Raw genomic sequence first — 27,679 nt, forward strand, 5'->3', positions numbered from 1 at the left:
TGGCACGAACGTTGAATTCTCCAATTTCAGGTAACCCACACCCGTGTCATTCTCCCACCCTACCAGTCCACCGAGGTTCTCTCTCCCTGTTCACCTTTCCCATCGGCCCATTAGCCACACACTCCTCCACCTATGTTTCTCCTCCCCTGGCTTCCCCCCCCCCCTTCATATTCCCTCCCCCATCTGCCCATCACCCCTCCCTTATCAAAATGATCACATTCCGGCCTCTATACCTATCTTCCTCCCTCCACCACTCCATCTGCCTTTATTTTACCTTATCTGTTTCTACTTATCACCCACCAGCCTCCGTCTCTGACCTCCCCCTCCCTCACCTGGTTCCCTCTTTCCATCAACCCCCACCTCACCTGGTTCCACCTTTCACCTACCAGCCCTCATCTCCCCCTCCCTCTCATCTCTTTATACCGGCTATCTTCCCTCCACACGCTCAGTCCTGATGCAAGGTCATGTCGAAACATCAACCATCCCTTTGCCTTCACAGGTGCCGTTTGGCCCATGAGTTCCTCCAGCAGTATGTTCTTTGCTCCAGATTCCAGCATCTACAGTCTCTTGCGTATCTATTGTTAAATTAAAACCATTTTATTCAGAGTATAAACTAACCACTGTTCCATCAACAATAACATTCACACACATCTCAAAAGGTTAAATAGTTAAGTGTGAAACCACTGCTGCTTCACCCATTTCAACTGCTGAGGAGACACAAGATTACGAATACATTTGCAATCCCATGTTACATAACAAAGCAAATGCCACTTATTGAAGGGTCATCCCCATGTATCTTAAATTGCAAGACCTTCATAATGTGTTAACTTCCCCCCACCACCCCACAAACAATAGAGAAGATTGTAGTTGTCCAGTTACACAAACAAACCACACCAAAATAAAGATCTGATGGGCATGAATTTAGGGATAATTTAAGTGGTAACCCCATTGATAATTGGAGGAAAGTAGAGAAAATCATTCATCGCTGTTCACTATGAAACATTCAAAGTCCATTAAGCACTGATCATCGAGACTTAAAAGTACATGTGGAGACAAGAGATCTTCATCACAGTCATAAAAATTTTGGTGCCAAGAACAGTCCACTTTGCTTGGTGACCTACATTGTCTCCAAGTCTAGTAATTTAAAATTTCCTTTGTTTAGCTCCATTATGGCGATAACCCTCTTTATCTCTGCAAACACTAAAACTCGCCAAGATTTCTGCAAACCTCCTATTCTGGCCTCTTCTGCCTTCCAGTTTACCTTGTTCCACCATTGCCAGCTGTGCCTTTGGCTCCTTATTCCACTGGTGCACCACTTATTTGTAGCAAGGGCAGACTGAGGAGCTGAATCACCTTTATGTGCAATCGTGGACAAGTCTTTCCTGCTCCAGCATTGGCCTCATGGATTCCAGTGAGGGTCCACCAACACCCTACCGTTCCCGAGGTCACGTGAGGGAAAGTTAGGCTCTGAACCAGTGCCACATTAGTCCAGGTGGACTAGTATACTTTACAATCTTTAAATTTTAATTGTCTACATGATAATAATTTTGAACCTATGCAAACTGCAGGGCTAAGAAGGAAGTTCTAAGTTATGCAGTTTTGACACCCAGTAAATCTGAGGATATGGCTTAACCCAACTGTAAACCATTTCAGGAAGGCAGGACTTGCCACTTCAAGCAGTAAGGCCCCACACTAGCCAGGAGTCCACTCTTCAGAAGCTAACTCTGGGAACTTGCTCCAGGCAAGTGCAGGTAGGGAAGTGTTACGTGGGTGACCTGCCACCAAGACTGACAGAAGTGTCCCTTAAACTGGATGTGCCCCACTGGTCTTATGATGTGCACTATTACCCCTTGATACCTCTCCCTCATTCCTCCACCCAGACACTCACTAAAACCGCTTTCACCATGCTTCCAAACATCAGCCTACAGACACCCACCCTATCCTCTTGCACATCCCAGTAGCAAAGTTTGCCTGACACATTCTTGTGAAGCATGTCAAGAATTTTACCATGGTGCTAATATAGATACAAGTTATTTTGTAAAGTCATTGTATTGGGCAAAGATTGAATTGATTATCAATTCACAGTGAAGAATGTCAACGTCTAATTTATTGTCACATGCACAAATACGTGTATGCACGGATACAATGAAAAGCTTACCTGAAGCAGCATCACAGGCACATAGCATCATATAAGCAGCATTCACAAGAAAAATTAAGCATAAATTATGCACAGTTTTTACAATTAGAACAAAAAGTCAATATTAGTGTAAAGTGGTCATAGAATTGCTAAACTGTAGTGCTTAGGGTTTTGCCAGTTGGCTCAAGAACAAAATGGTTGAAGGGAAGCTGTTGCTCTTGAACCTAGTGTTGTGAGACTTCAGTACCTCTTGCCTGATGGTAGTTGTGAAAAGATGGCATGGCCCAGATGGTGGGGATCTTTGATGATGGATGTTGCCTTCTTGAGGCAGAGCTTCCTGTAGGTACTACCAATGTGGAATACTGTATTCTCCAACCATCCACGTACAGCATCCTATTCCACTCTTCAGTTAGGCGGAAAATGCTTCCCTCCAGAAATTACTCTCCTTCTCTAACATAACCTGACCACATCAGTGTGGAAATTCAAAAGCTGCAACTTTTGTATCCAGATGTAGCCTATCATTCCCCCTCTGGCAAAACACTAATGTGAGATTAGATGCTTAAATACAATATGTCAAACTGTTCAGTAAGAGGAAAATTTAGTTGTTTCAACTTTACAGTATCCTGATTCCAGAACAGCACTTCAGTACGTGTTGGGTTAATTTTCTATCAGATGTTGAGCAATCAGCTAATATTTTCTTGGATGTCAATTGCACGCTATGCTAACGTGCGACTTAAATTTTTCCCAGATCAAAGTTTCCCCTTTTGCAAATGTTTGCAACCAGTCCAGATGAAGGGTCTCGACCCGAAACGTCGACTGTCCATTTCTCTCCATAGATGCTGCCTGACCCGCTGAGTTCCTCCAGCACTTCTTGTGTTTTGCCTTTTGCAGTGTTTGTCCTCTTTGTAAAGCAGTGACTCAGTCTCTATGGACATTCAGTCAGAATCTCCATTTTCTGTATGAATGGAAGTATGTACCCAACGTCTGTACCACTGTCAAGTTTATAACTAAACACATCAAATAACTCCATTAGAATTTAAAGCAAGACTACCAAGAATCGAAAAAAAATTGTAAATAAGTCTTCCTTCCCCCATCCTATTTTGCTCATAGCGATAGCAGCATCTCTGAACTTTCCTGCTCCCAATTTTGTTGTGCACATTTAGTCATGGACACAGACTCCCAATCCTCAAATACGACATGGGCTTCAAGCAATCCTGCAGGATTGGAGCACAAAGAAACTGCAGATGCAGGAGATCTGAAACAAAACTGAAAATACCAGAAGCACTCAGAAGCAGTAAGTGTGGGGTGAGAAATTCTGCAGGGCAATTAGGTTGCCCAGTTTCACTTTAAATAAATAGCTATTCACTAAATTACAGTCATAACAAGCAGTGAGCTTTAGCCAGATAACTAGTGCTGGAGTGTTGCAGTTATTCCCTCGTTTATCAGCGTTTTCAGAGTGGAAGGGTGGTGACTGTCATTACATCTATTGCAGTTTTATGTTATTCTCAAGTTTGAAACAAAATGTCGTAACTTTGCAATTTGTAGTGAATACCTTTGTCTTTCATAGTGCAACATGAACGCGCAGCAGACTGAAAGTGCTCATTATTTACAGAAGCTCACCCAGACTATTGCTTCATAATGAAGCAACACTGAAATCTTGTGATTGAAACTGGATGACGTCCTTCACTTGTGGTGACCTCTAACTACTTTACAAGATGGCCAAGATAAGTTTGAAACCAATCATCGAGTTGGTGTGGATCAAAGTTTGGACTACAAGGCAGGGAGGTGTTGGATAGAGGTTGGGCAGATTTTTAATTCCCTTAGATAAATGTGTCACTTCAGAGAATCACCTCAAATATGCACAGATGAGGATCCCTATTGTTTGGAACTCCCAACATTCTGCGCAGTGGAGTTGGTCACAGTGGAAGCAAACAAGTGAAAAGCCAAGTACGATACACGTTTCTGGAGGGTGAGGAGCAGCAGCAGCATTATTTCACAGGATCCCTTAAAACAGGATTAGGTTAATCCCACATGGATTATTCATTCCCCTTCCCTTTTCAATGGGAACCAAACGTGTTACAATAGTCAATGTGGTAAATATTAAGTGCCATGGTCTAAGTTTTACGTGAGACAATATAAGAGTTTTTACAAGTGTATATAAAAACTAAATCTAAAAATAACTATTTAAATAAGGGAAAAGTTAGAGTGTAAATGAAGTTACTTGCCAGAACTCATGACACAACTAGGCCAGCTCATCTATTCTACAGCAGAGTGATAAGTCTTTTTGTAATTTTTAATCTCCCTTTTTCTTCCATGTACACTTATCTTTTCTCCCATCAGCGCTAAAACAAAATTTGCTAAATTTCAGAGTCAGGAAGTGTCCACTGAAAACAGTTAAGACTACAATTGGTATCATATAGGAATGAAAATCCTCAAAAGTTATATCTTTTAAGATTATGGGGAAATCAAGTTCATATATTAAAGAGTTTTGTATGGACCCAAACACAAGCACAGCAAGATCTGAATTAAATGAAGGTCAAAAATCAAATGCTTCCTTTCTCTAAACAGGCCTCCGTTCCCCAAGCAAAATGACAAAGAACAACAATTGCTAACCTACTTATATTCACCTTCTGGAAGTATAAGAAATTAATAAAAATACTTCATTCAGTTCTCAAGCGATCACAATCTTGACATTCCAACTGAATTTTTTTTAAAAAAGAGTGACTGAACCTGATAATTGTCAAGGTAAAGGACAGGAAGTGATTCGCTTCCCAGTTTAATCATCGGTTGTGTGATTCAAACATTTCCAATTCGGGAAAAGTTGGTTAATTTCCTCAGCTCTGCCATGTCTTGCAGTTTTGTACTCAGAAGCACACCCCCTACTGCACCAGCCATACTGTGACTTATGAGTAAGATTTCCATTTTAACAGCAATCATGTAAATTGTTGTATCATACCATGGGTCCCAGCCTGGAAGCACAAAAGATTAATCATAAGAAAGATTGGATGTTATTTCTGAAGCACATAATTGCCTAACACACATTTGCTTGAATCAGTGAATATAGTCTGAGCTCCAGAGGTGGCAAACTTACCTCTGTGATTTTACTGATTCTGACTCAAGCAAAATTGGTATCTTGCCACTGAAAGACAAGGATTCTTTCAACTGCACCCAAAAGTTAACCAATTGTCAGCTATTTCAAAGTCAACTGAATGCTTTTCTTTCCTCTTTGGTCTCATGATTTTTTCTTTAAAAAAAACGCTTGAAGCTTCAAATTTTCCAGTAAGGTTATATGAAAACAGCCTCCGAGTACCTACCATATCAGAATATGCAAGAACTATAATTAAGTCTTTGAGATTTTCTTCTATCTCATGAAGGGCACAAGATTTGCTGGATTGCATACGTGATAAACCAACTAATAAGGATAAAGGAATGTACTCCTCACAGACACAGAACTTCTGCTGCTTTGCAGCAACGAATTATAACTAGGCATCAAGAAAAAGAAAAGCGAGTGGAGTTAATAGCTAGAAAGTTGGAGGAGCTTTTGAAGGTATAAACATAAAAAAGGTAGTGATGGAGAAGTCAAATTCTCATAAGTAGGGGCGAATTGGAGTCAAGGCAACAGTGGACAGGTAGTGTATTAGTGTCAATGAGAAAGATACATAGAAAGATTTGTACCAGTGAAAGACTGCAGTGGTGAGGAAGAATGTAGCTGTTGTAGGAGTCTGAGGGTGAAGATCTTAAGCTTGATTCTCTGAAGCACAAGATATATTTCTTGATGCAACTCCAACTAGAAGTTATTTTTGTTATGTACTTTGTATAAATACAATTTGTCCAACTGGTGTATGTACCATGGTAACCATGGAAAATAATGTGCAAAACAAAGTCCATCAGTGAGTGAGTGTACAACATTTTTACAGAATCAATTTCCACATCAAACAATAAGCAGTTTTAAAAAAAAATCAAGTGGGTGGTGATAACCAGCCATCAGCGTTTGCACGAGAATAAAAATGGAAAAAAGTTTCCATCCCCAACTATGGGCAGGTACATACACACTGCTCCACACTGCATTGCTCAACAAGTCTTGTGAAGAACTGTGTCCTGCTTGAACTTGGTCCTAACTAAATAATCCTCCACCCACCAAATCCCACTTTGTGCACAGCAAGTTAAAAATATTCTGAGAGAGATTACAGATAGCTCAACTTGTTTTGGAACAAACAGCTTCATGCAGACAGTAAAGAGCCTATAACTTAAAAGGAACAATCAGTCAAGTGAGACGAAGGTTGAGATAAGCACCATTCAGAAACAGCCGAGTTTACTAAGGATCAAACAATACTGCTTGAAGTATGAGCAGTGTAAGGTAGCACATGAGTGGACCCTATTCCTTCCAAAAGATAGCTTCTATTGAAGTTCCTTCACTTGAGTGATAGTTCACCACAGTACACATTTCATTGGATTTTGAGAAGAAAACAGATTGAATAACTTTATCGTCTGATGTAATACCTTCAAACAGCTGCACAAGAACCTCACTACTATAGATCAAGTCCTTTAGAACCATTTGGGCCCAAATCAGGCTGGTGTTATTTTTCCCCAAGACCAATAGGCCTTTGTACCAGGGATGTTCAAAGGGTCTCAGCCCAAAACATCGACTGCTCATTTCCCTCTGTAGATGCTGCCTGACCTGCCGGGTTCCTCCAGCATCTTGTGTGCAATGTCCAAGTTTATTGTCATGGGCATACATACCCAGGGTATGAAAATTAGCTTTTTGTAGCAGCAACACAGTACATTACAAACATGACAAACAAATTACATAAACTTAAATTAACATAAATTAGACATAACTTGCATAACAAAATAAACAAAAATAATCATAACATTAGTGCAGGTTGAGGGAAATATAATGTTGGATTCGACTGTTTTAATTAGTTCTTTTTAACATGTATAGTGTTTAATACACCTCAAGTGGCAGCACAAGGAATGGCCGCTTACTAGCTTATTGGTTCGTCCATCAGGTGAATATGTGGTTTTTTCATTGGTTGGTTTGGCCACAAGTATCTAATAGGTTTCCTGATTGGGCTATTGTTAGCTAAGGAGCATCTCTTATCTCAGGTATAAAAGGTGCCGCTTTTTGTTAATCTCTCTCTCGCTCTTCCTCCCGCCTGGCCTGAGCTCATCTTTTGTTCCCTTTGTCTCGGCTCATCAAAGTTAGTGCCACGTGCCCTGTGACTGTTCCTTTGTTTTAAACTTTCCAATAAAACTATGAAGCACCAAGTTGTTTTCAACTCATTCCTGGACTCCTGAAAGAACCTATGGATTCGAAGATAACCGGATCCAACAATAATCTGAGATAGAATTAGGGTTGTTCAACTCTGTTCAAGAACCTGATGGCAGTGGAGAAGAAGCTGCTGTTGAACATGGAGGTGTAGGTCTTCAGGCTCCTGTACCTCCTGCCTGTCCTTCCTCCTTAGCCCAAGAATGCAGGGAAAGTGAGACATGGAGGAATTTGAGATAAAAATTAGAATCTTAAAAATTGAGATGATATTAATACAATCTTTTTTCGCTAAAATATTATTGTAATAAAAGCAAAGGAAGCAGCAGTATTCTCATGTTAGAAATATATGGATTCAAACCTCAATCCGCAATGCACAGCATAAAATCTAAACAGAGGGCAGTAGCAATAGGGCACCAGCTTGTTGGACATGCCACCTTTTCAACGGGATATTAAAGCTGCCATCTAAGATACACACAGATGATCCCACACCTCCATTCAGAGGACTGGGTCATTTTCCCGGATGTCCTACCCAATATTTATTCCTCAAGCAACTTTACTACAACAGATCATCTGGTTATTACATCACTTGTTTGTGGGAGCTTGTACTGGCTCGTGTTTCATTTAACAATGATTGCATTTATGAAGTATTTTATTGTGATTTTGGACATCCTTGGGAAATACTATATAAATGAGTGTCTATCTTTCATTTCATAGGACTGTACAGGAACCCCCAACACATTGAGACAGCACAGATTCATAAAGTTTAACAGCTTCTACTGGTACACACCCAATTGAATGCTTCTGCTGCATGGTTGGAAATCCAATTATCCTCTGCCAACATTTAAATATCTGACTTTAAATTTGTTCTTCTGACAATTTGTTCAGATACATAATACCCTCAATGCACTGACCTCAGCAAAAGAAAGACTGACATGAAAATACTTTCTTAATGATCATTTATGATAGGAGGTATAATTTACATTATTTACAATTTAAAACTCACTAAAGTTAAAGCACTTTTCAATAAATTCAATAAAGGTCAATTTAAAAACTTAATTTTTAAAGTTTTTACATTTAAAAGCTATTAAAATGTATAAATCAGAAGCCTTTTAAAATCAGAATCTTGTCAGTAAATTGCCAGAATGAAAAGACTTGCCGCAGTGACTTTTAAACACTGAAAGATTCCCTGATGCTCAGTTTTCAAGAATAACATCTGATTGACAAATATAATCCAGGCATATTTTTACATTGCTCTTCCTACTTTAGTGAAATTGTTTTGATTATAAATTTCAGATTTATTTTGCAAGCTGCCATCAACACAACACATTCCCCCAATGTTGCAGCAAGAATTTGCTCGGTCCACAGAAAGAAGCTTCCTCAGCATGCCAATTTCTAATGCGGGAAGGCTAAATGAGATTTATTGGCACTTGTAACACTCAGACTACTATCCCAACAATGGATATATCTGGCGCTAGTTGGTGGCTTTACAGTTGCAGCTGCTCTCACCAGTGCCACCTCATCTGGAAAGTAAATAACAGCTTGTTAGATCCATGCCTAATGGCAAAAAAGGTTAATGGCATGGTCATGAAGTACTGGGAAAAAGTCTCCATGCCATGGAGACTTTTTCCCAGGGCAACAATGGCTAACACGAGGGGACATAATTTTAAGGTGACTGGAGGAAGGTACAAGGGGGATGGCAGGGGTAAGTTTTATTTTCCACACAGAGAGTGGTGGGTGTGTGGAACGCACTGCTGGCAGAGGTTGTGGGGGCAGATACATTCGGGATATTTAAGAGACTCTTAGATAGACACATGAATGATAGAGAAATGGGGAGCTATGTGGGAGGGAAGGATTAGATAGATCTTAGAGCAGGATAAAATGTTGGAACAACACTCTGGAATGAAGGGCCTGTACTGTGCTGTAATGTTCTATGTTCTCGTTCTATGTACTCAATAGGTTTTCCGGAGAGAAATAAAGTGCAACTTCAAAATGTCATTCATGTAGTTAAAACAGATGCCAAAATGATGGCTTTAAAATAGAACCAATGTAGGCAGCAAACATCTCAGAGCAATCCACACACAATAAATTTCAAGGGCCCCAATTGTTTCAATAGAATCAAACAAGGAATTCATTTTATGGGTAACAAGCTTCTAAAATAGTAACAAACTGTATTAAAGGCCAGTCATGGGAGACTCTTGGTGCCGTTCGATGGCAGCATATTGGTCAGGACACTAGATAAGCTGCTACCACAACCTGGTAGAATCACTTGATCTTCAAAATGGATGAATGGAGTCTCTGTTTTACCATTCGTTCAAGAATTGGCCCACTGACAAAGCAGCTCTTCTTCAATAACCAAAAAAGAAACAGCTTAGATTAAGAGCTCAAGTACAGCAAAAGCATTTGAATCCATAATATCCTAGGCAAAGGACAAGTTGACAATTGTCTAACACACTGAATGCACAAATTTGGGCAGGCAGTTGATCACTGTACACACCTAACCTGGTTAACCACTTAGATGGTTTCAGTTTATGGAATAGGAATGGATTAATGTTCAATGCCTTTTTCTCCAAATTCTCATTTATTTTCAGTAAATACCTAATGGCTTTTAAACACAGTTATTATCTCTCATTGCCAAATGGTTCCCTAATTAATGACTCCCCAGCAAAATCACTGAGTGCATGTTCAATTATACTCCAAAGCCAATTTTCTTACAAGCATTTGAACTTTTTTGGATAATAATAGACATGTCTGGGTTCTTCTGGAGACTCCCTACAGTGAACAAGCAGTTTTTCAATAGCATTGCTTATTGTTGGATAGATTGGCATTGGGTGATAGGTGTTGCACTGTGAAGCCTGCGATGTAAAATTCTGGAAAGAAGCTACAGTTTATTTTAGTCTGGAATATTATTTCAAGGCTGCCAAATTAAATACGTGTAAACAGCATATTCTGAGAATAATTAAAGAAAACATTGCTTTTATTTTAACATGTTATTTAAACATTTGTAGACTAATTTCCATTTGCAATCTATGGTGTTTTTACAGATATACTACAGGGCAAAACACTTGTGCAGAAACACAGAGCTTGTGTTACAACATAATCGCGCATAGATTTATTAAACCTTATACAGAGTCCATTGACGTTATTGCACCTATGCGATGTTGGCGTGGGAGAGCGGCGACACTTGCAGGCTGCCCCCAGCACATTCTCAGTAACGCAAAAAGATGCATTTCACTGTGTGTTTCGATGTACATGTGACTAATAAATAAATATCCAAATATCTATCTGTACGAGCCCTTAGAGGGAGCTGGCCGATGTAGTCCTGTGCTGCAAATGCTCAAAGGAAAGATCCAAGAAAGAGAAACAAAGAATGAAATAATAAACTGAAAGCTGGAAGAATCCAATGGGCCAAGTTGTACCTGTGGAGGCAGAAGGTGCAAGTCAACACTTCAGGTACAAAATATGCGTATTTGTTGGCGATTGATATAAATTTATAACAAAATTAAATCAGCAAAACTGAACTTCATTGTTCAGCAGTACTTGAGCAATTAGATTTAGTTTTTTTCCCCCTGAATAGCACTGACATGATTTAAGAACCCTGTCCAAGTGCAGACTTTGGTGTTCTCACCATTCTAATGTAGAACTGACTTGTTGTAAAACTAAATTTGCACTTTGTCGGGAAAAGTCTAATTTCTGCACATTAATAGGCTGGATTTTTGTTAAATATTGGGAATTCTATGAGGCACTGCCAGTACTTGTCTATTCAAGTACCATGAAGTTCTGAATTCCTGTATGGAAAGGAATCCCCGAACCTGCTGGCCACATTTCGCTGGTGATTCTCAGTCTGACATTGGTCTCCTCATGGAGTCCAGATAAAGAGCAGAAATTGTTGCACTTCACCAGTACTTGCACTGGGGAAATCAGCCTGCAGAATCTGCACCAGATTAGACCTGGCACAGAAACAGTGATTCAATTCATTTCAATGTCAAGGGGTGGCTGAGCAAGTTTAAGGGCATTTACATTTACAATTTTTTATTACGTTTTTGGCAAAGTCAGAGAGTTAAGTATTTTAAGCAGAGACACAGGAGACTGCAGATGCTGGAACATCAAACAATCTGATGGAGGAACTCCTCCCATGGATGCTGTTCGATCCACTGAGTTCCTCCAGCAAATTGCTTGTTGCTCAAGTACTTTAAATGCTTGTCAGCCGTCTAAATGAGGATGTGAATAAAAAGACAGACTGACAAAAAACAACTATTTTCCATGTCATTGCTGAAGTCTGATGCTTGTAGAATCTGAGTGTACAATTCAAACTTTCCAACACATGTATTTCAATGACATTTGCATTGCATAATAGAAAGGTAATACTTGGTTAAGCTTATTTCTGATTTTTAAAAAATTTAAAAATTGCATTAATTTAGTTCTCCTTTGCACAATAAAAACATAAGACACAGTTTTTCCTCAATTCAGTAAATAGGATATCCTTAAACTACTGTCACAATAATATGCATAAATTCTGTGTATTAATGTTACACTGCAAATAGAAAATTGAGATTGCTGCAGTGACTATCGCAATGGGCAAGGTTGTTTTACAGCAAGTTCTGGGTAGTACCTTGTGTGCCTTGAGCAGAGACACTTTTTAGTCTCAGGTGGTAAATGAGAAATTTGCCTTCCATATTTCTCTTTTACAGAGTTGCCACAGCTGAGCCAGATGATATGGCCAGCAGGGACAACTAAGAATGAAAATATTGTTTAAATTAAAACTTAATACACTCAGTTGATGTAGTACATCAAGGGAATATACGAGAACAATAATTCACTGTTAATAAACACTTAAAATATACTTGGACAGGTATGGGAATAGGAAAGGTTTAGAGGGGTAAGGGCCAAATGCAGACAAATGGGACAAGCTCGGATCGGCATCTTGGTCAGCATGGATGAGTTGAGCTTAAGGGCCTGTTTGTGTTGTGTTACTCTATGACTCTAAAACAGTCCCTTATATTACCACAACCACTCGTGTGAAGACCTCTTATAAGCCACATCAGAAAGCCCAAGGTGATGAATAAAAGTTTCACTTCTTCATTGTTTATAGAAAACAATCTTCATCCTAGGAAAGTCGAAGAGGCCAGCAAGTTTACATTTTGCTCCCAGCTTTTAAGAATCAAGCAATTTTACTCCAAGAATATGAAAGATACTTGAAGGGGGTGGAGAGGAAACTAGAATGGCAAATTCTGAAAATCTGAAGGAGTCAACACCTGGCATATTTACAGATGCTGCCTTTTATTTGTATTTTCACTACTCATTGTGAAAATGCAAATCTCTACCCCCTTCACAAACAGCAACATGATCTCTTTTTTCAGCAAGCTGCCTTCAATCTATTACTTCAGTTACTACAAGATTAAGAAATAAGTAGTCACAACCATTTTCTTTATTCCATTTTAACATCAATTAATTTATTTTAGGGGAAAGGACTTCATCCAGACATTGTCAATGCCAGATTAACCTGGGTTAGCAATTCTCAGGTTAATTTATGATTCAAACTTTGACACCTGCCATCATTTTGATGGCAGCAATTTGGTTATTTTAATGAAGTTACCAGTACACTTGAGCAGCTGTGAGGACATATTTAACGCAGAACATTTAAGGTTACAGGTCCTCCCCAGCTTATGAGCGCCTGATTCATGTACAAGCAAGTGTTTGGGAGACCGGTGGGATGGATTTGCCGGCTGCTGCAAGGCTGTAAGCATCTTCTGCCGTGTGGGAACTCAGTTCACGGCCACATTTCCGGCTTGAGAACTGTCCAGGTCACGAACAGTTCGGGTTATGAACAGTTCATAGGAACGGAACCCTGCCACAACCTGGGGAGGAACTGTGGTCACAATATTTGCCGTACAGACTGTGTGAAATTTCTATTTAACAGGTAAAGGACTGCTGCTAAGATTTACAAACTAGTTCAAGCATTTAAATCTTCAGGTGTAAATATGAAAATCTATTCACAGCAATAGCTGAAGCCTCCATTACAGTGATAATGCTATGCAATTTTCATTTATCATCTTTCTGTCCTCAAGTGCCACAGAGAATAAATTTCTTCTTTTCCCACATTATTCCGTGCATGTAAGGCGTCGGCATATATTGGACTGTTCAATCACGAAGGCGTCACAGCCAAGTCTCTTCACCGCCCACAGTATTCACAAATATGAATTGCCAGCTGGAGACGACTGAACACGTCAAACTGCTTCACTACTCCTTGCCCAGTCCCATCTCTCATCACGTTCTCTCTTTATCTCCACACACAAGCCTGGCTACATTTAACCCTAGTGTGGCATTCCAATGCCGCCCAATCGAAGCTGAAACGGGTCAAACACAATTTAAGGCCTCAAACCTGGTCAGGATTCCTCACAACCCAACCGGCCACCAAAAGAAACCAACACCATTATATGATTACAATTTCACCACACCCAGAATGTGATATCTCAAAAGGATCGCTAAAAGTGCTGCATGCTGCCAGCTATTTGCAGCGAACACTTCCAACCTTGACAGGAATGTAGAATCACCAGGTAACATTCATGGTGTATAGCTGAACCACTGAGCAGCTTTTCAATATTTGCATATTTATTAAAAGTGTTATTTAAATATAAGCAATAGATGTGCAAATTCACCCAGTGTACAAATTTATTGTTTAAACTCAGATTGTACCACACCTCAATGGTTGGAACTGATAATAAAGCACTGTGGTATTTCAAAAAAAATATAAGCTTGCATGTTATCAGAAAAGACATCAGCTTCTTCATTTTCACAAAGACACCACTTATTTTGAGATGGATAAATGCATTGTAACCATGATACTTGACAACTAACAAATCTGCAGTAAGAATACCTGAAACCTTATTCAACCAAAGACAAAAATGTAGTCTGTAATTTATCCCATTCAACAAGTTTCATTTTTGATTGTAATGTTATAACTAACTACCGGTAATGTCGCATACTTTACTATGGTTCATGGACTAACTAACAGAATACAAATTACAAATGATAAAACTCTGATAATCTGGCATCTGATTGTTTAAAATTCCCGGAGGTCCAGCATTTGGCACTCTAATGAATCCAGAATTGGGGTCCAAAGTGCAAGTGGGATGTGGGGTTAGAGTCAGGGGGTCCAGACTGTGAGGTGGTTACACAGCCAGAGTCAGGATCGGAGCACAAACACCTGCAGCCAGGAATGTGGGTGGGTTTGCAGTCGGAGATAGGATCTGGAGGTCCCACTCCCTTTACTCATCAGGTTCAGTGGAAAATTTATTCCATTTCTGTGTAACACGCAAAATAAAATGAAATAAAACTGTGTTTGGGCATTAATAACATCCAAAAAATCTGTGAGTCTGGCACTACCGAAGTCCAAAGGGTACCAAATTATCACGGTTTTACTGTGGATACAACACTCAGAAAACATGCATGAGCACTCTTTGATGACTGGGTCACTCCAGAAGATGGAATGGAATGATTACGCAGAACACACCGTGATCCTACAGCAATTCACTCCAAATTCCCAATTTATGAGCTTCATCAGCATTCCAATGCTCTTTAGGAAATCAATGTCAACCGCCTTTGGTTAACTGTGATAATAGAACAGTGTTTTCTCCATGGAAACAATAAAAAAATGCTGCCCCAAAACCTACTATGCAAAATACATTTGAAGCTCCTTTAAACTTTATAGAAGAACAGGGGTGATGGATCAAAGAATATCAAAATATTTTCTTGGTACTATTATTCCTTCCAACTTCCTCTACCACAGTACATATGTGGCTATTCAAGCTAAGATTAGATCTAGGTCTTGGCAGGTCCCTATAATAGCAATGTAGTGGAAGGTGCAGTTTATGCATCAAACCCCTCTTACAATTACCCTGCTGACCAGTTACATACTGACGTTTCCACAGAATTGTATTCACTTCACATGGCTAATGGTGCAGAACATTAAGAGAGGCATAAGGAATAACAAGGAAACCCTTACCTCGAAGCAACAGGTCACCGAAAGAAACATAGCCTTTTAATCACATCATAAATTTAAATACGAGATTTCAATTCCATGCAAAGATAATCAAGGATAAAGAAAAACAGCTATCAGCCCATTTTATCCTTCCCTATGACAAATCACACACAATTTACCTCGAACTATATTAAATGTACTTACCACGAGGGCAATGATTAAATCACATGCAAAATTTCTCACTCCTTTGATATTCTGTAAGCAAGATACTTAGCTGAACAACAAAGACTGAAGTATTAACTTAATGTTTTAAATTTTAAAAAATTTCAGGATTAGCCTCACAATTGGAAGTATAAACTGTGAAAAGGCATCAACTTATTTCCCTGTCTTGGTTCAGAAACATTTATGGGCAGCATTAACCTTAACAAAACTAACTAAATGATTTTACAAACCTCTTTCTCCATTTTACTTTCCATTGATTCAATGGATAGCAATACTGAATGGAGTGTCAAGTTTGCTTTCAGTCCAATTAATTTGGGCTTCCTGAGTGATTAAGACTGATTTTTCCCAATATTATTCCATTACTGGATATGTTGTCAAGGCCCGCATTTATCACCCATCCTGAGATGTCCTTTAAGTGATAGTGGCAAGCTGCCCTCTTGAACAGTGATCAAACAAGGCTACAACATCATTCCTATCCCTGTGTCACAGAAAATGCTGGAAACACTCAGGAGGTTAGGCCGCGTCGGTGGAGAGAGCTAGTTAACACTTCGGGTCTGTGAACCTTTGTCACACGGTTCTGATGAAGGGTCTCGGATCTGAAGGTCCTCAGCACCTCACAGATGCCCAGTGTACCTCCCATAATTATACTAAATCAGCCATCACACAAAAGTGTCCAAAAACTTAAAATATAAACATTTGAAGTTGCAGCAAATTCTAAACTTTGAAAGTACTTGTTTTGAAATGAAGTTTTGGCAATGACATGGATCCTTGTTCCAAAAAGGCATGAGCAATTGCACAGCAAGAGGCAGCTTTCCACTGAGTGGTGTCTGTGATGTCTGTTGTGCTCATCAGTAGGCTGCCCAGACACCATATTCAGGAACAAGCTGAAAAAAAATGACTGACAGGTGATAGTGGTACCTTCCTCACGCAAGCAATACACAAAGTATATCCAACACCATCCATTCAAACCAAAGTTCAGGAATCATTTCTCTTTCATGCAATGTATTGATGTAGAGCATCAAATTTATTACAAAACACCTTGGCTGCCTTTTTACTGCAGCAGGATTCATAACATTTGCAACCAACACACACCTTTTTTCCCTTCATGTGCTGAACTTGTAACTTCAGAAAAACCACAATTCCCTCATCCTTCCTGAAAGCACAAAAACTGCACTAAATGCACGAAATGCTCAACAGGCTCATACCTGCGTGCCAATACCTGCCACGCATCATGCCCAAGAAAAATGGTCAAAAAACAAAAGACTTCACAACCAAAGTTTTTTTTTAAAAAGTAGCAAGTTTTCATTAACACTGAACATGTAAAAGGTCATTACTACGAAACGTGTGATATCAGTCTGCAAATGAAGCAATTGCATCTCCTGCAGATAACATCTGAAGCATGCAATTTGCATGTAAATTTGTGAATATTTCCCAGTAGCTACAGCAAACTTCTTGGGAGCAAAACCTAAAATATATAAAATTGCCTATGTACAGTGTACCGTTAAGAATCATGTGGTATCACATGTACTGCTGTACCCAATCACTGCAATCTAGTTGAGAGCTACCGCCTTCAATACTCCAGTAAGGGGTGACCTGTTTATAGGTCAACCTTTGTTTATTTGCTTTTGCAACAGCAACACCAAAAAACCTTTAGTCACTACAACCACATCACAAACTACCATATTCCATTAATCAGCCAAAATGTTGTCATTACACGTAGAACATAGAACAGTACAGCACAGGAACAGGCCCTTTGGCCCACAATGGCTGTGCCGACCACGATAGCAATCTAAACTGCACATCTGCCTGCATATGGTCGAGATCCCTCCATTCCCTGCCTGTTTATGTGCCTGACTAAATGCCTCTTAAATGCCATCATATCTACTTCCACACATCCCCTGTCAGCCTGCTCCAGGCACCCACCACTCTCTGTGTGAAACAAATTGCCTCAAATCTCCTTTAAACTTTCCACTTCCCACCTTAAAGCTATGCCCTCTAGTATTTGACATTTCCACGCTAGGAAAAGGACTCTGACTACCTACCCTATCTATAGCTCTCATAATTTTCTATCAGGTCACCCCTCAGCCTTGGATGCTTCAGAGAAGACAATCCAAGTTTGTCCAACCTCTACACATGGGCAATACTCTCTAATCCAGGCAACATCCTGGAGAACCTCTTCTGCACCCACTCCAAAGCCTCCACGTCCTTCCTGTAGTGCAGTGATCAGAACAATACTCCAGATGTAGCCTAACCAAAGTTTTTTTTTGCAGCTGCAGCATGAAGGTTATCAAAAATTACAAGGGGATCTTGATCAACTAGGAAAAGCCAATGGCATTCAATCCAGATAAATGCGAGGTGTTACATTTTGAGAAGTCAAATCAAGGTAGGACATTCACAGTGGGCCCTGGGGAGTGCTGTAGAACAGAGACCCCCAGCAGTATATGTACATGGTTCCCTGAAAGTGACATCGCAGGTAGACAGGATGGTGAAGGTGTTTGGCACGCTGGCCTTCACCAGAGAGGGCACTGAGTCTAGGAGTTGAAGCATTATTTTGCAGTTGTACAAGACGTTGCTGAGGCTGGACTTTGTGTATTATGTACAGATTTGTTTACTCTGTTATGAGAAGGATGTCATTAAGCTGGGAAGAGCGCAAAGAAGATTTATGAGAATGTTGCCAAGACTTGAGGGCCTGAGTTATGGGGAGAGATTGGCAGGCTAGGAATTCATTCATTGGAGACTGAGGGGTGACCTTATGGAGGTGCATAGAATCACGAGGAGCACAGCTAGGGTGAATGCGTACAGTACTTTTCCCAGGGAAAGGGAATCAAAAACTAGGGGGTATAGGTGAGAAGGGAAAGATTTAAAAAGAGATCTGAGGGGCAACTTTCCCCCCCACACAGGGGGTCGTGCGGACATGGATCTAGGTGCCAGTGGAAGTGGTTGAAAAAGGTGCAACAACATTTAAAAGACACGTGGATGGTTACATGGATAGGAAAGGTTTAGAGGGATATGGCCAAATGGGACTAGCTTAGTTGGACATCTTTGTCAGCATGGACGAGTTGGGCCAAAGGGCCTGTTTCCGTGCTGTGTTACTCTACGACTTCCCAACTTTTACACTCAATGCCCTGAATGAAGCCCACTATGCGTCTGCCTTCTTTGCCACCCCAGCTACTTATATTGCCACTTTCAGGGAGCTATGGACTTGAACCCCAAGATCCCTCTGTATATCAATGTTCCCAAGGGTCTTGGCATTTACTGTACAATTTCCTCTTATATTTGACCTCCCAAACTACAACACCTCATAACTTGTCCAGATTAAACTCCATCTGCCTTTCTCCACTCATATTTCCAATACTTAACACACAATAATGTGATATAAACTTTATGAGCTGTATTTCAGCAATTGAGCAGAATTGTAGCTTCACTGATATGCACAACATGTAAATGTCAATAGTTCTACTGCTACCAGTACAAGAATTTCACACTATAAACATGTTATGGAACTATGGCAACACAGTGTCACGACCTGCTGCCTCGCAACTCCGGTGACCCAGGTTCAATTCTGATCTCCAGTGCAGTCTGTATGTTTTGAACATTCTCTCTGACACTGTGTGGATGTCTGTGGTTTCCACCCACATCCCTGAGAAGTACTGGAAGGTTAACTGGCCCTGTAAATTACCCCTAGTATAAATTGGGGCAAAAGTTAATGTGCATGCAAGAGAAAACAGATTACTGGGAAGTAAGTATGAAATATAATTTAAAAAGTCTTTAATCCTCTCAGTACTGAAGCAAGAAAAAATAATTATGATCTGCATTATCCAATCATTAGATATGACAGTCTAGGAAACCTTGCACAGTGCAGGTCATTGATGGCAAGGGTAGTTGCATCTTTTTTAATATCAAATTAATTTGCTTTGCAACAAAATGATATTGCAGTATTGATTGCAGCCATTTGGTCATTCCAATTTTTCCTTGCGCATCAATGAAAGTTCAAAGATCCAGTAAAATGTTTACATTAAACATCATGGAGTACAGCTTTTTAAACTAGAATCATCGACCCCCAGGAATCCCAAGTTAATGGGTTCATAAAGACATGGTGTGCAATTTTAGAACTATTTTTCTTTGGATAGCTGTTCATTTTCTTTGGAAAAGGGTCTGCTGAAATGTACTAATATTTGCAGAGACCTCATACACAGATAAAAGCCTGAAAACAACGTCTTGGAGTTAATTTCACACCTTGACTTTGCATTGAAACCTAAAATTATTTTTTTTTCCAACTTGCATACAAAAATTAACAGCCCAAGACTCCTAAAGCATTTGACAAGAAGTTCTCTGTGTGTTGTAATGTAGGAAACATCTCACCCAATTTGCACACAGTAAACTCCCACAAAAAAAGTTGGAACAATCAGAATATTTTTTGGCCCAAAATACAAAAGAGCACTCAGATGGTTGCCTCCAGAAAACACCATGGTGTCTCTTTACCCAAATCTGTGGGCAGACGAGTCCTTGGCCCATATATCTCATCTTGCAAAGTAAAGGCCTTTTAGCCTTGCACACAGAATGCCATCCAGGAAAATCCTTTCTGCCCAGATGAATTGCTGCAGTGAGAATGACTGAAGAAATTAACATTTAGTTGTATACTTATATAGATGGGCCTGAAGTTAGGGCAATGTTGAAAAGACTGGCCAAATGACGTTCATTCCCTCTCCCACAATTCAGACTTGCCAGAAAATTACAAGCACATCACAATTTTTTGAGCTGACAGGGAAGGATTCTTCTCAAAAATGTTACTACCCATTTAAAGATCAAAACAATGGCACAAAACTATTTTCAGTGAAAGGTTAGATGGCAGAAGATGACTGGATTTGAATTGGCATCGGTTAGTCCTCTGGGACGTGAGAAGTTAAAAATAACAATATTCTATTGAATAATAATAATTCTGTTCAGCAGCTTGTCAGTTGGCGTCTCTTGTTCTTCTTTCTTATCACTTTAAAATTAAGAGCTAAAGCTGCACAGAATAAGCATGAAATTGATAAAAATCTCACGCTGCTGTCTTTCTTAATTGGCTTTGAGCTGAATTCTTCCACTTAAAAATGATCTGAGACAAGTACTTCATGAGCACATCTACTATTAGACTAATTCCAGCTAGTGATATAAAATACAAAACAAAGCATCTAAGGTCACTGATGCCAAGCACAGATATTTGCAATAATTACCATACTGGCAATTTAGTACAAATACTTTTCTTTTAATTACATACACACATCTTCTTCAAACAAAAACATTTAAACATTTCTTTTTCCAATCCGTGCTGATATGGGAATTAAAGTCAGGAGTTCCTTAGACATCCAAAGAGAGTGAGCAAAACGAAGTAACAGAGCAGATAACAGATGCGTAATTGTTAACACAAGTGAGAACCAGGCTGGAAATTCAGAAAGAAGGGAAAAAAAGGAAATGAGCACCAAAATGAGAGCATTTGAAATGACTAGCAGCAAAACATAACTTGAACATATTTTTGGTTCCCTTTTTATGTGAAGGAGAAAAGGGTTAGAAGAGGAGAGAACAGGCCAATCAGAGATCAAAAAGGAAATTTAATCATGGAGGCAGAGGATATCACGGACACATCCCTCCCCACCAGCGGTAGTATCTACATAAGGAAAGAACCCCATCATCCGGGCTGTACCATCTTCTTGCAGCTACCATCGGGCAGGAGGTGCAGAAGCCTGAAGTCCCACAGCACCAGGTTCAAGAACAGCTACTTCCCTTCAGCCATTTGGTTCTTGAACCAACCTGCACAACCCTAACCACTACCTCAGTATAGCAACACTATGACCACTTTGCACTAAAATGGACTTTTGTTTTGTTCTAAACTAGCCTGGTCTGTAGTTACTGGATTTATCCCTACACCCTTCATTGAACAAGGGTGCAACATTTGCAATTTTCAGGGATCGGACCTGTAAATAGACTCGTCTTGGAAATGTTTGGAGCTTATGCCAGGCCCTCTGCAACCTTTTTTCCCCCCAGCAAGCAACGATGCATTCTGTGCCAGGTGATTTATCCACTTTGGGAAAAGTGTGACAGCCATGGAAAGAATGCAGAATAGAATTACCCAAATGATTCCAGGGATGAGGGACTTTAATGATCTGAAGAAGCTGGGATTGTTCTCCTTGGAATAGAGAAGGCAGCAAGAAGATCTGAGTTATTTAAAATCATGAAGGATATGCATACAATAGATAGAGAGAAACTGCTCCCAAAAAGTAGAAGGATGAAGAACTAGGGGACACATAGTGAAGATAATTGACACGAGGATTACTTTTTAAAAACAAAAAACGCAGCGAGTGTTTAGAGTCTGAAACGGAACACCAGGTGTAGAAGTGGAAGCAGATTCAATAAGGAGCTGAACAAAGAGCTATGGAAAGAACTTGCAGGACTATGGACAGAGAGAGAGTAGGGGGAAATGCAACCAGCTGTATTCCAAAACAGACTCAACAGGCCCAAGAGCTTCCTTCCACGTGACTACTGGGACTTTGAGAAGATTTAAAACAAAAACTTTCCTGTCAGATAATAACTCGAGCAGTGATGTTTAGTTTTACAATATCAATAAAAGCGTCTCGTCAAATTGCTCCTAAAGGATTATAAAAATCTTTCCAGTCTACCTTCCCATGTTCCCCAATTACTCTTCATAAACTGCACGCTATGACAGTATTGAAAATCAATTAAAAATACTACTGGCTTGTCGAAATGTGTTCTTACAATATATTTAACCCCACATTTTTGTCTGAGGTCGATAAAATCTTGACAAAATTATCTTTCATCTTTCCATCAGATCTATATCCTGCTATGGTAAATGGTAGGGTGCTAAGCAATGTTGATGATCAGAGGGTTCAGGTCCAAAGTTCCCTAAAAGTGGCAACAGACAGATAGGGTGATGAAGAAGGCACATGTCATGGTTGCCTTCATAAGTCAGGACATGGAATATAAAACTGGGATGTTAGGTTGAAACTTTACAAAACACTGGTTAGGTCGCCACACTATAGGAAGGATGTGGTTGCGCTGGAGAGAGTGCAGAAGAGATTCACCAGGATATTGCCTAGATTGGAGGACTTAGTTATGAGGAGAGATTGGATAGAGTGGGCTTGTTTTCCCTGAAGCGAAGGAGGCTGAGGTACGACTTGACAAAGGTGTATAAAATAATGAGAGGCACAGATAAGGTAGAAAACCAGAATCATTTCCCCCCCATGGTGGAGGTACCAAAACAAGGCAGCATGGGGTTAAGGTGACAGGAAAGAGCTTTAAAGGGAATTTGAGGAGAAGTTTGTTTTTACCCCCTCCTGCCATACAGAGAGTGGTTGATATCTGGAACTCACTGCCAGAAGAGGTGGCAGAGTCAAATACAATCACCATGTCCCAGACATTCTCTCTTCTCCACCCTTCCATCGGATAGAAGATACAAAAGCCTGAAAGCACATACCACCAGGCTCAAGGGCAGCTTCTACCCCGCTGTTATAAGACTATTGAATGCTTCCCTCGTAGGGTAAGACGGACTCTTGACCTCACAATCTACCTCATTACGACCTTGCACTTTATTGTCTGTCTGCAGTGCACTGCACTTTCCCTGTAACACCTTATTCTGCACTCTTGTTTTACCTCGTAGTACCTCAATGCACTGTTGTAATGAATTGATCTGTATGGACAGTATGCAAGACAAGGTTTTCACTGTACCTCAGTGCATGTGACAATAATAAACCAATTTACACAGGCACTTAAATAGGCAAGGCATTGAAGAATAGGGACCTAATGCAGGCAAATGGGATTAGTGGGAAAAAAAGGTCAGCAAGGACTTGGTGGGCGGAAGGGCCCATTTCTGGGCTGTACGCCTCTGACTGGAATGCATTCCGTCTCTGCCTTCCAAGGTACAGGATAGGTACATAAACAAAACTGAACTCTAACATTACACGAGTTATGTAATATTGAACTGCACAACTAAACATACAAAGCTGTGTTCAAGTCACAATCCAGAGTACGAATGCACTAAAAGATCCTTTCAATAACAAAAGCAGAAAATGCTGGAAATACAGCTGTTCTAGGTAGTTCGCTTTTATCTCAGAATTCCATATTATGTTTTTTTTTTCATTTTTCGCTTTTTGAAAAGGGACATACTGATACATTCATTTGAAATGTTCCATTACCCCTTCTGTGAAACTTGCCTCGAGTGGATGTTTACACCAGGAGCAGTCAGGTATCTTCTAGGACTGTGTATCCCCATGAAAAAGACAACTGCAAGGGCACTGTTGACAAACCATTCCAGATACTCCAAGTAAATGGAGACACATTGATGCAGTGGGTAGTGCAGTACAGTCATCTCGCTGCACCAGTGATCCAGGCTCAATCCTGACCTCAAGTGTTGTCCACCTGCAGTTTGCACATTCTCCCTGTGCCTGCATGTGTTTGTTTGATAGGTTGGTAAACTACCCCTGGTGTAGGTGGGTGGTAGGAAAATCTGGATGGTGTTGACGGGCACACATGACAGAGAACTGGTTACAAGGAAATAAGTCAGCGGACAGAATAGCTCTGCAAGCTGGCACAGACTCAATGAGCTGAACAGCATCTTCCATATTGTAAGAGAATACGAGATAAAACAAGAAATAGTCTCCACCAGGCTTGAAGGCAGCTTCTATCCCACTGTTAAAAGACTCTTAAACAGACCTCTTGATGGACAAAGATGAACTCTAGATCTCTCAATCTACCTCGTCATGGCCCTTGCACCTTAATCGTCTACCTGCCCTCCACATATTCTGCATTCTGTTACTGTTTTTCGTTTTGTACTACTTTTATCTACTTAGGTATGGAATGATCTGTCTGGAAGGCGTGCAAACAAAGCTTTTCATTGTAACACCGTACATGTGATAATAATAAATCAATTGTCAAATAGTGATAGTTTGTAATAACATTTTCTAATTAATGCCAATTAAAATATGGCATAAGGGATCAAAATCCCAATGCATAGGGACAGGAAGTGACCCTTCCTGAGCCACTAAAACAGTCTTCTAAACAGTCCAGCAGTCAGAATGTCCCCAATACATTACAGACCATTAAAGCTATGATTTTAGCCAGGACCAGAAGTACACTCATATGAAGTCCTCAGAACTCTTGCCCCAATACACCAAGTTTCACTAAAAATAAGAACTTGAGCACTTTTTAAAAAGATTACATATACAAAGCAGATAAGTGGCTAATCAACATTTCATTAACGAATTGTGCAAGTGGACCATTGCACTATGTTTATAGGTCATTGCTAAACAGAAATACTTCTGATTATTACACAATCCATCATAAAAAATGAAAAAATCCTAATCAATTTCCTTAAAGATAATGCATTGAATCGTAACATTCACACAAGATAGATCTTATTCTCCTTGCACTGAGATACAACTTAATCAAAACACAAGAATGTGGAATAGGGGCAACAAGTTCTGTCAAGAACTTCCTCATCCGATTTTCTTCCCTGATCTCCTCAATGTGCTTTCGCTTGGGAAGGATCCCACAAAACTCAACAGTCCACTGAGATCTTGGGTTCTCTTTGTACAAAAAATAGAGCAAATCAATACTAACCATACAATTGTTCATGGATGATTCATCAATAAGCTCCATCTGAAATGCACATCTCAGCTTTACTTTTGTGAACCACTCATTGATATCAACTTGACCATTGTGTATTTGTCATACAATAGTTTGTTGAAAATCTACTAAGTTATATACAAGGCTGTCTTTACATTCTTTTTTAGCCTCTCGATAATGCACTGAACCAGCACAAGACTCTTCACCTTATCTACCACTGCAATGCCATTTCTCAGCACCTCAACGAAACCAAACAATGGAAAATGTAATAGCAGTTCCAGTACAGCGATAAAACAACGAGGAAATAATCCAGAGCGCAAACAATTTTTTTGCAATAAAGTGCATCAGTCCGTGAAGCAAAAGCAAGCTAAAGAATATATAAACAAAGTGAAGTTGAACATTGTGCACAACGCATTCTTAAGACAGCTAATATATGTATTGGGACATTCGATTAAAGAAAAATAAATTTATTGGGTACTTAGTAAACTTTGTGCAAAGGCCAATTCACACTATAGAAGCGTTTGAGATGTTCCTTGACAGCCAGTACATTACATTGGACTGTCGATTTGACTCACGCTAAATTCAATCTCACAGTTAGATCTCCCTTGTCTGTTTTACAACACGCTAACTTCCAGTAGCTACTAGATACCACATGAAAGAAAGCAGGTTTATACCAAACCTGCCCTGCGAGCAGGTCGCTTCTGTATGTTTTTCTCGGTTATTCAAAAAGATAAAAACTGAACATGCTGGAAAAAGAGTGAGCAGGTGGGGAAAAAAAACACTGGAAAACAGAAACAAATTTCGATCCCTTATGCAGCAAACAAACTTCAATGCATGGATTTGTTTCTACTGCAGAGGGACTCGCCCTTCCAATAACACCTGCAGAAAAATATTACACTGAAAACTTGGACATTTTAAAGTCTCCACCGCGGGTCACGTGCTAATTTAAAGGGAGTTGCATTTACGCCCACCGAAGCGTGGTTGGAAGCAGCATGGTGTGGAAACTGGACACTGCAGTTCCAGATTCCTAGTAGTGAGAAAACTTAACAGCATTTCCCCTCTTGCAACAACTTAGCCTCGCCGTGCAAGGGAGGAGAAATTAAAAGAAAATATATATAGTTATATATATAGTTGGAACATTTTCTTTGCACTGCGGTGCTTCCCCTTAGCACGAACGCGGGGAAGGGAGAGAAAGAAGGTGCAATCCAGACTGCAGCCCCGGCTGGTGCCACCTTCTCGGTCCCTGCATTGATCTAGGGGGTTGATTTTGCACTGACCGTCGCTGCCCTCGTCCATGGCTGGGAGTCGTCCCCCTCGCTGTCCCCCGTGTGCCGCCGCCCGCCCGCCGGCTGACTGGGGCTCACGCTGGCCCGGGACCCCGTCCGCCTCCAGCCGCCCAGCCACCCGCGGTGACGTCACCGTCCCAGGAGGAGGGGCGGGGCCACCGGCGGCGAGCACGTGACCCGGCTGATTGTCACAGGCCGGCCCAAGGTCGCGGTGAAACGGAGTGGGTTGCCCCCGCCCTAACCTGCCCTTGCAAGCCGGCGGCTTCACCAAGCAGCGCCGCCACCCCCCCCCCCCCCACCCACCACAGACCTTCAATCAGATGCACCAGCTGGACAAATTCTGCAAACCATCTGCCCGTACCCAAAAATGCATTCTCTCTGCAAGCTCTCGCCTGCGATTGCACAAAATATTTTGCACAATTAGCAAAGAGCATCACATGAAAGAGCCACTAAGATAATTGAATTCTCCGAGAACGAGTTTCCTGTCCCTCGTCTACCAGGGAAAGCTGGTGAGAGTAAATTGGGCGCTGAATAGGTTTGCTACACTACAACAGTTACGCTTCCATAGTACTTCAATGGCTGTGAAGTGCTGTTGTCCATCCGGAGATGAAGAAATGTGCTGCAAGAAAACGTCCTCCTCACACATTCTCCCCCACTACCCTTTACATTCTCGGTCAACACACGAGGAAAAACAAAAGGAGTTAGAGCAGGAAAGTGGTGTTGGGACCAATTTCCGATCAGTTTTGATCTTACTGAATGGTAGGGCAGGCAGACAACTCCTTATGTTCTCTCCCCCCCCCCCCACACACACACACACACACACACACACACACACTTAACATTCAAGGAGCTTCAAACCTCTTGTTCGTGCTCCAAAAAGCCCAACATTGTTCAAACTTCATCACTACTATGTTAAATGGGAAATCACTACACACTTTGGCAGGAAGTCTTAATCTCAACTGAATTCTTACCACAGCAGCAGATGAGAGGTGACTCAGAGCTAAACACATGAAGGGGTGGCCTCCTGTCTATCCTAATGCTTGACTGAAGTTGTTCATGGGCAAATACAGTGCCATATGCAAGATTTTGAGAGAAAAAGGATATCAGAAGAACAATAAGTTAAATGGATCATTTCTACAGGGTGGAAAAGAATTTCAAAGTGACAGGAC

The 27,679-nt window shown here is 40.5% G+C and overlaps 1 protein-coding gene across 1 annotated transcript in view; it reads right to left on the reverse strand.

Moving 5' to 3' along the window:
• Positions 1 to 26,653, reverse strand: part of cyth1b (cytohesin 1b) — a 181,475-nt gene extending 154,822 nt beyond the window's left edge. The window contains 1 exon segment of the mRNA XM_052033155.1: positions 26,502 to 26,653. Coding sequence (XP_051889115.1) covers positions 26,502 to 26,520 — 19 coding nt within the window. The 5' untranslated portion in view covers positions 26,521 to 26,653.
• Between the last annotated feature and the right edge of the window lie 1,026 nt (positions 26,654 to 27,679).

The sequence above is a fragment of the Pristis pectinata genome, chromosome 18 (genome assembly GCF_009764475.1).
Source record: "Pristis pectinata isolate sPriPec2 chromosome 18, sPriPec2.1.pri, whole genome shotgun sequence".
Taxonomy (NCBI): domain Eukaryota; kingdom Metazoa; phylum Chordata; class Chondrichthyes; order Rhinopristiformes; family Pristidae; genus Pristis; species Pristis pectinata.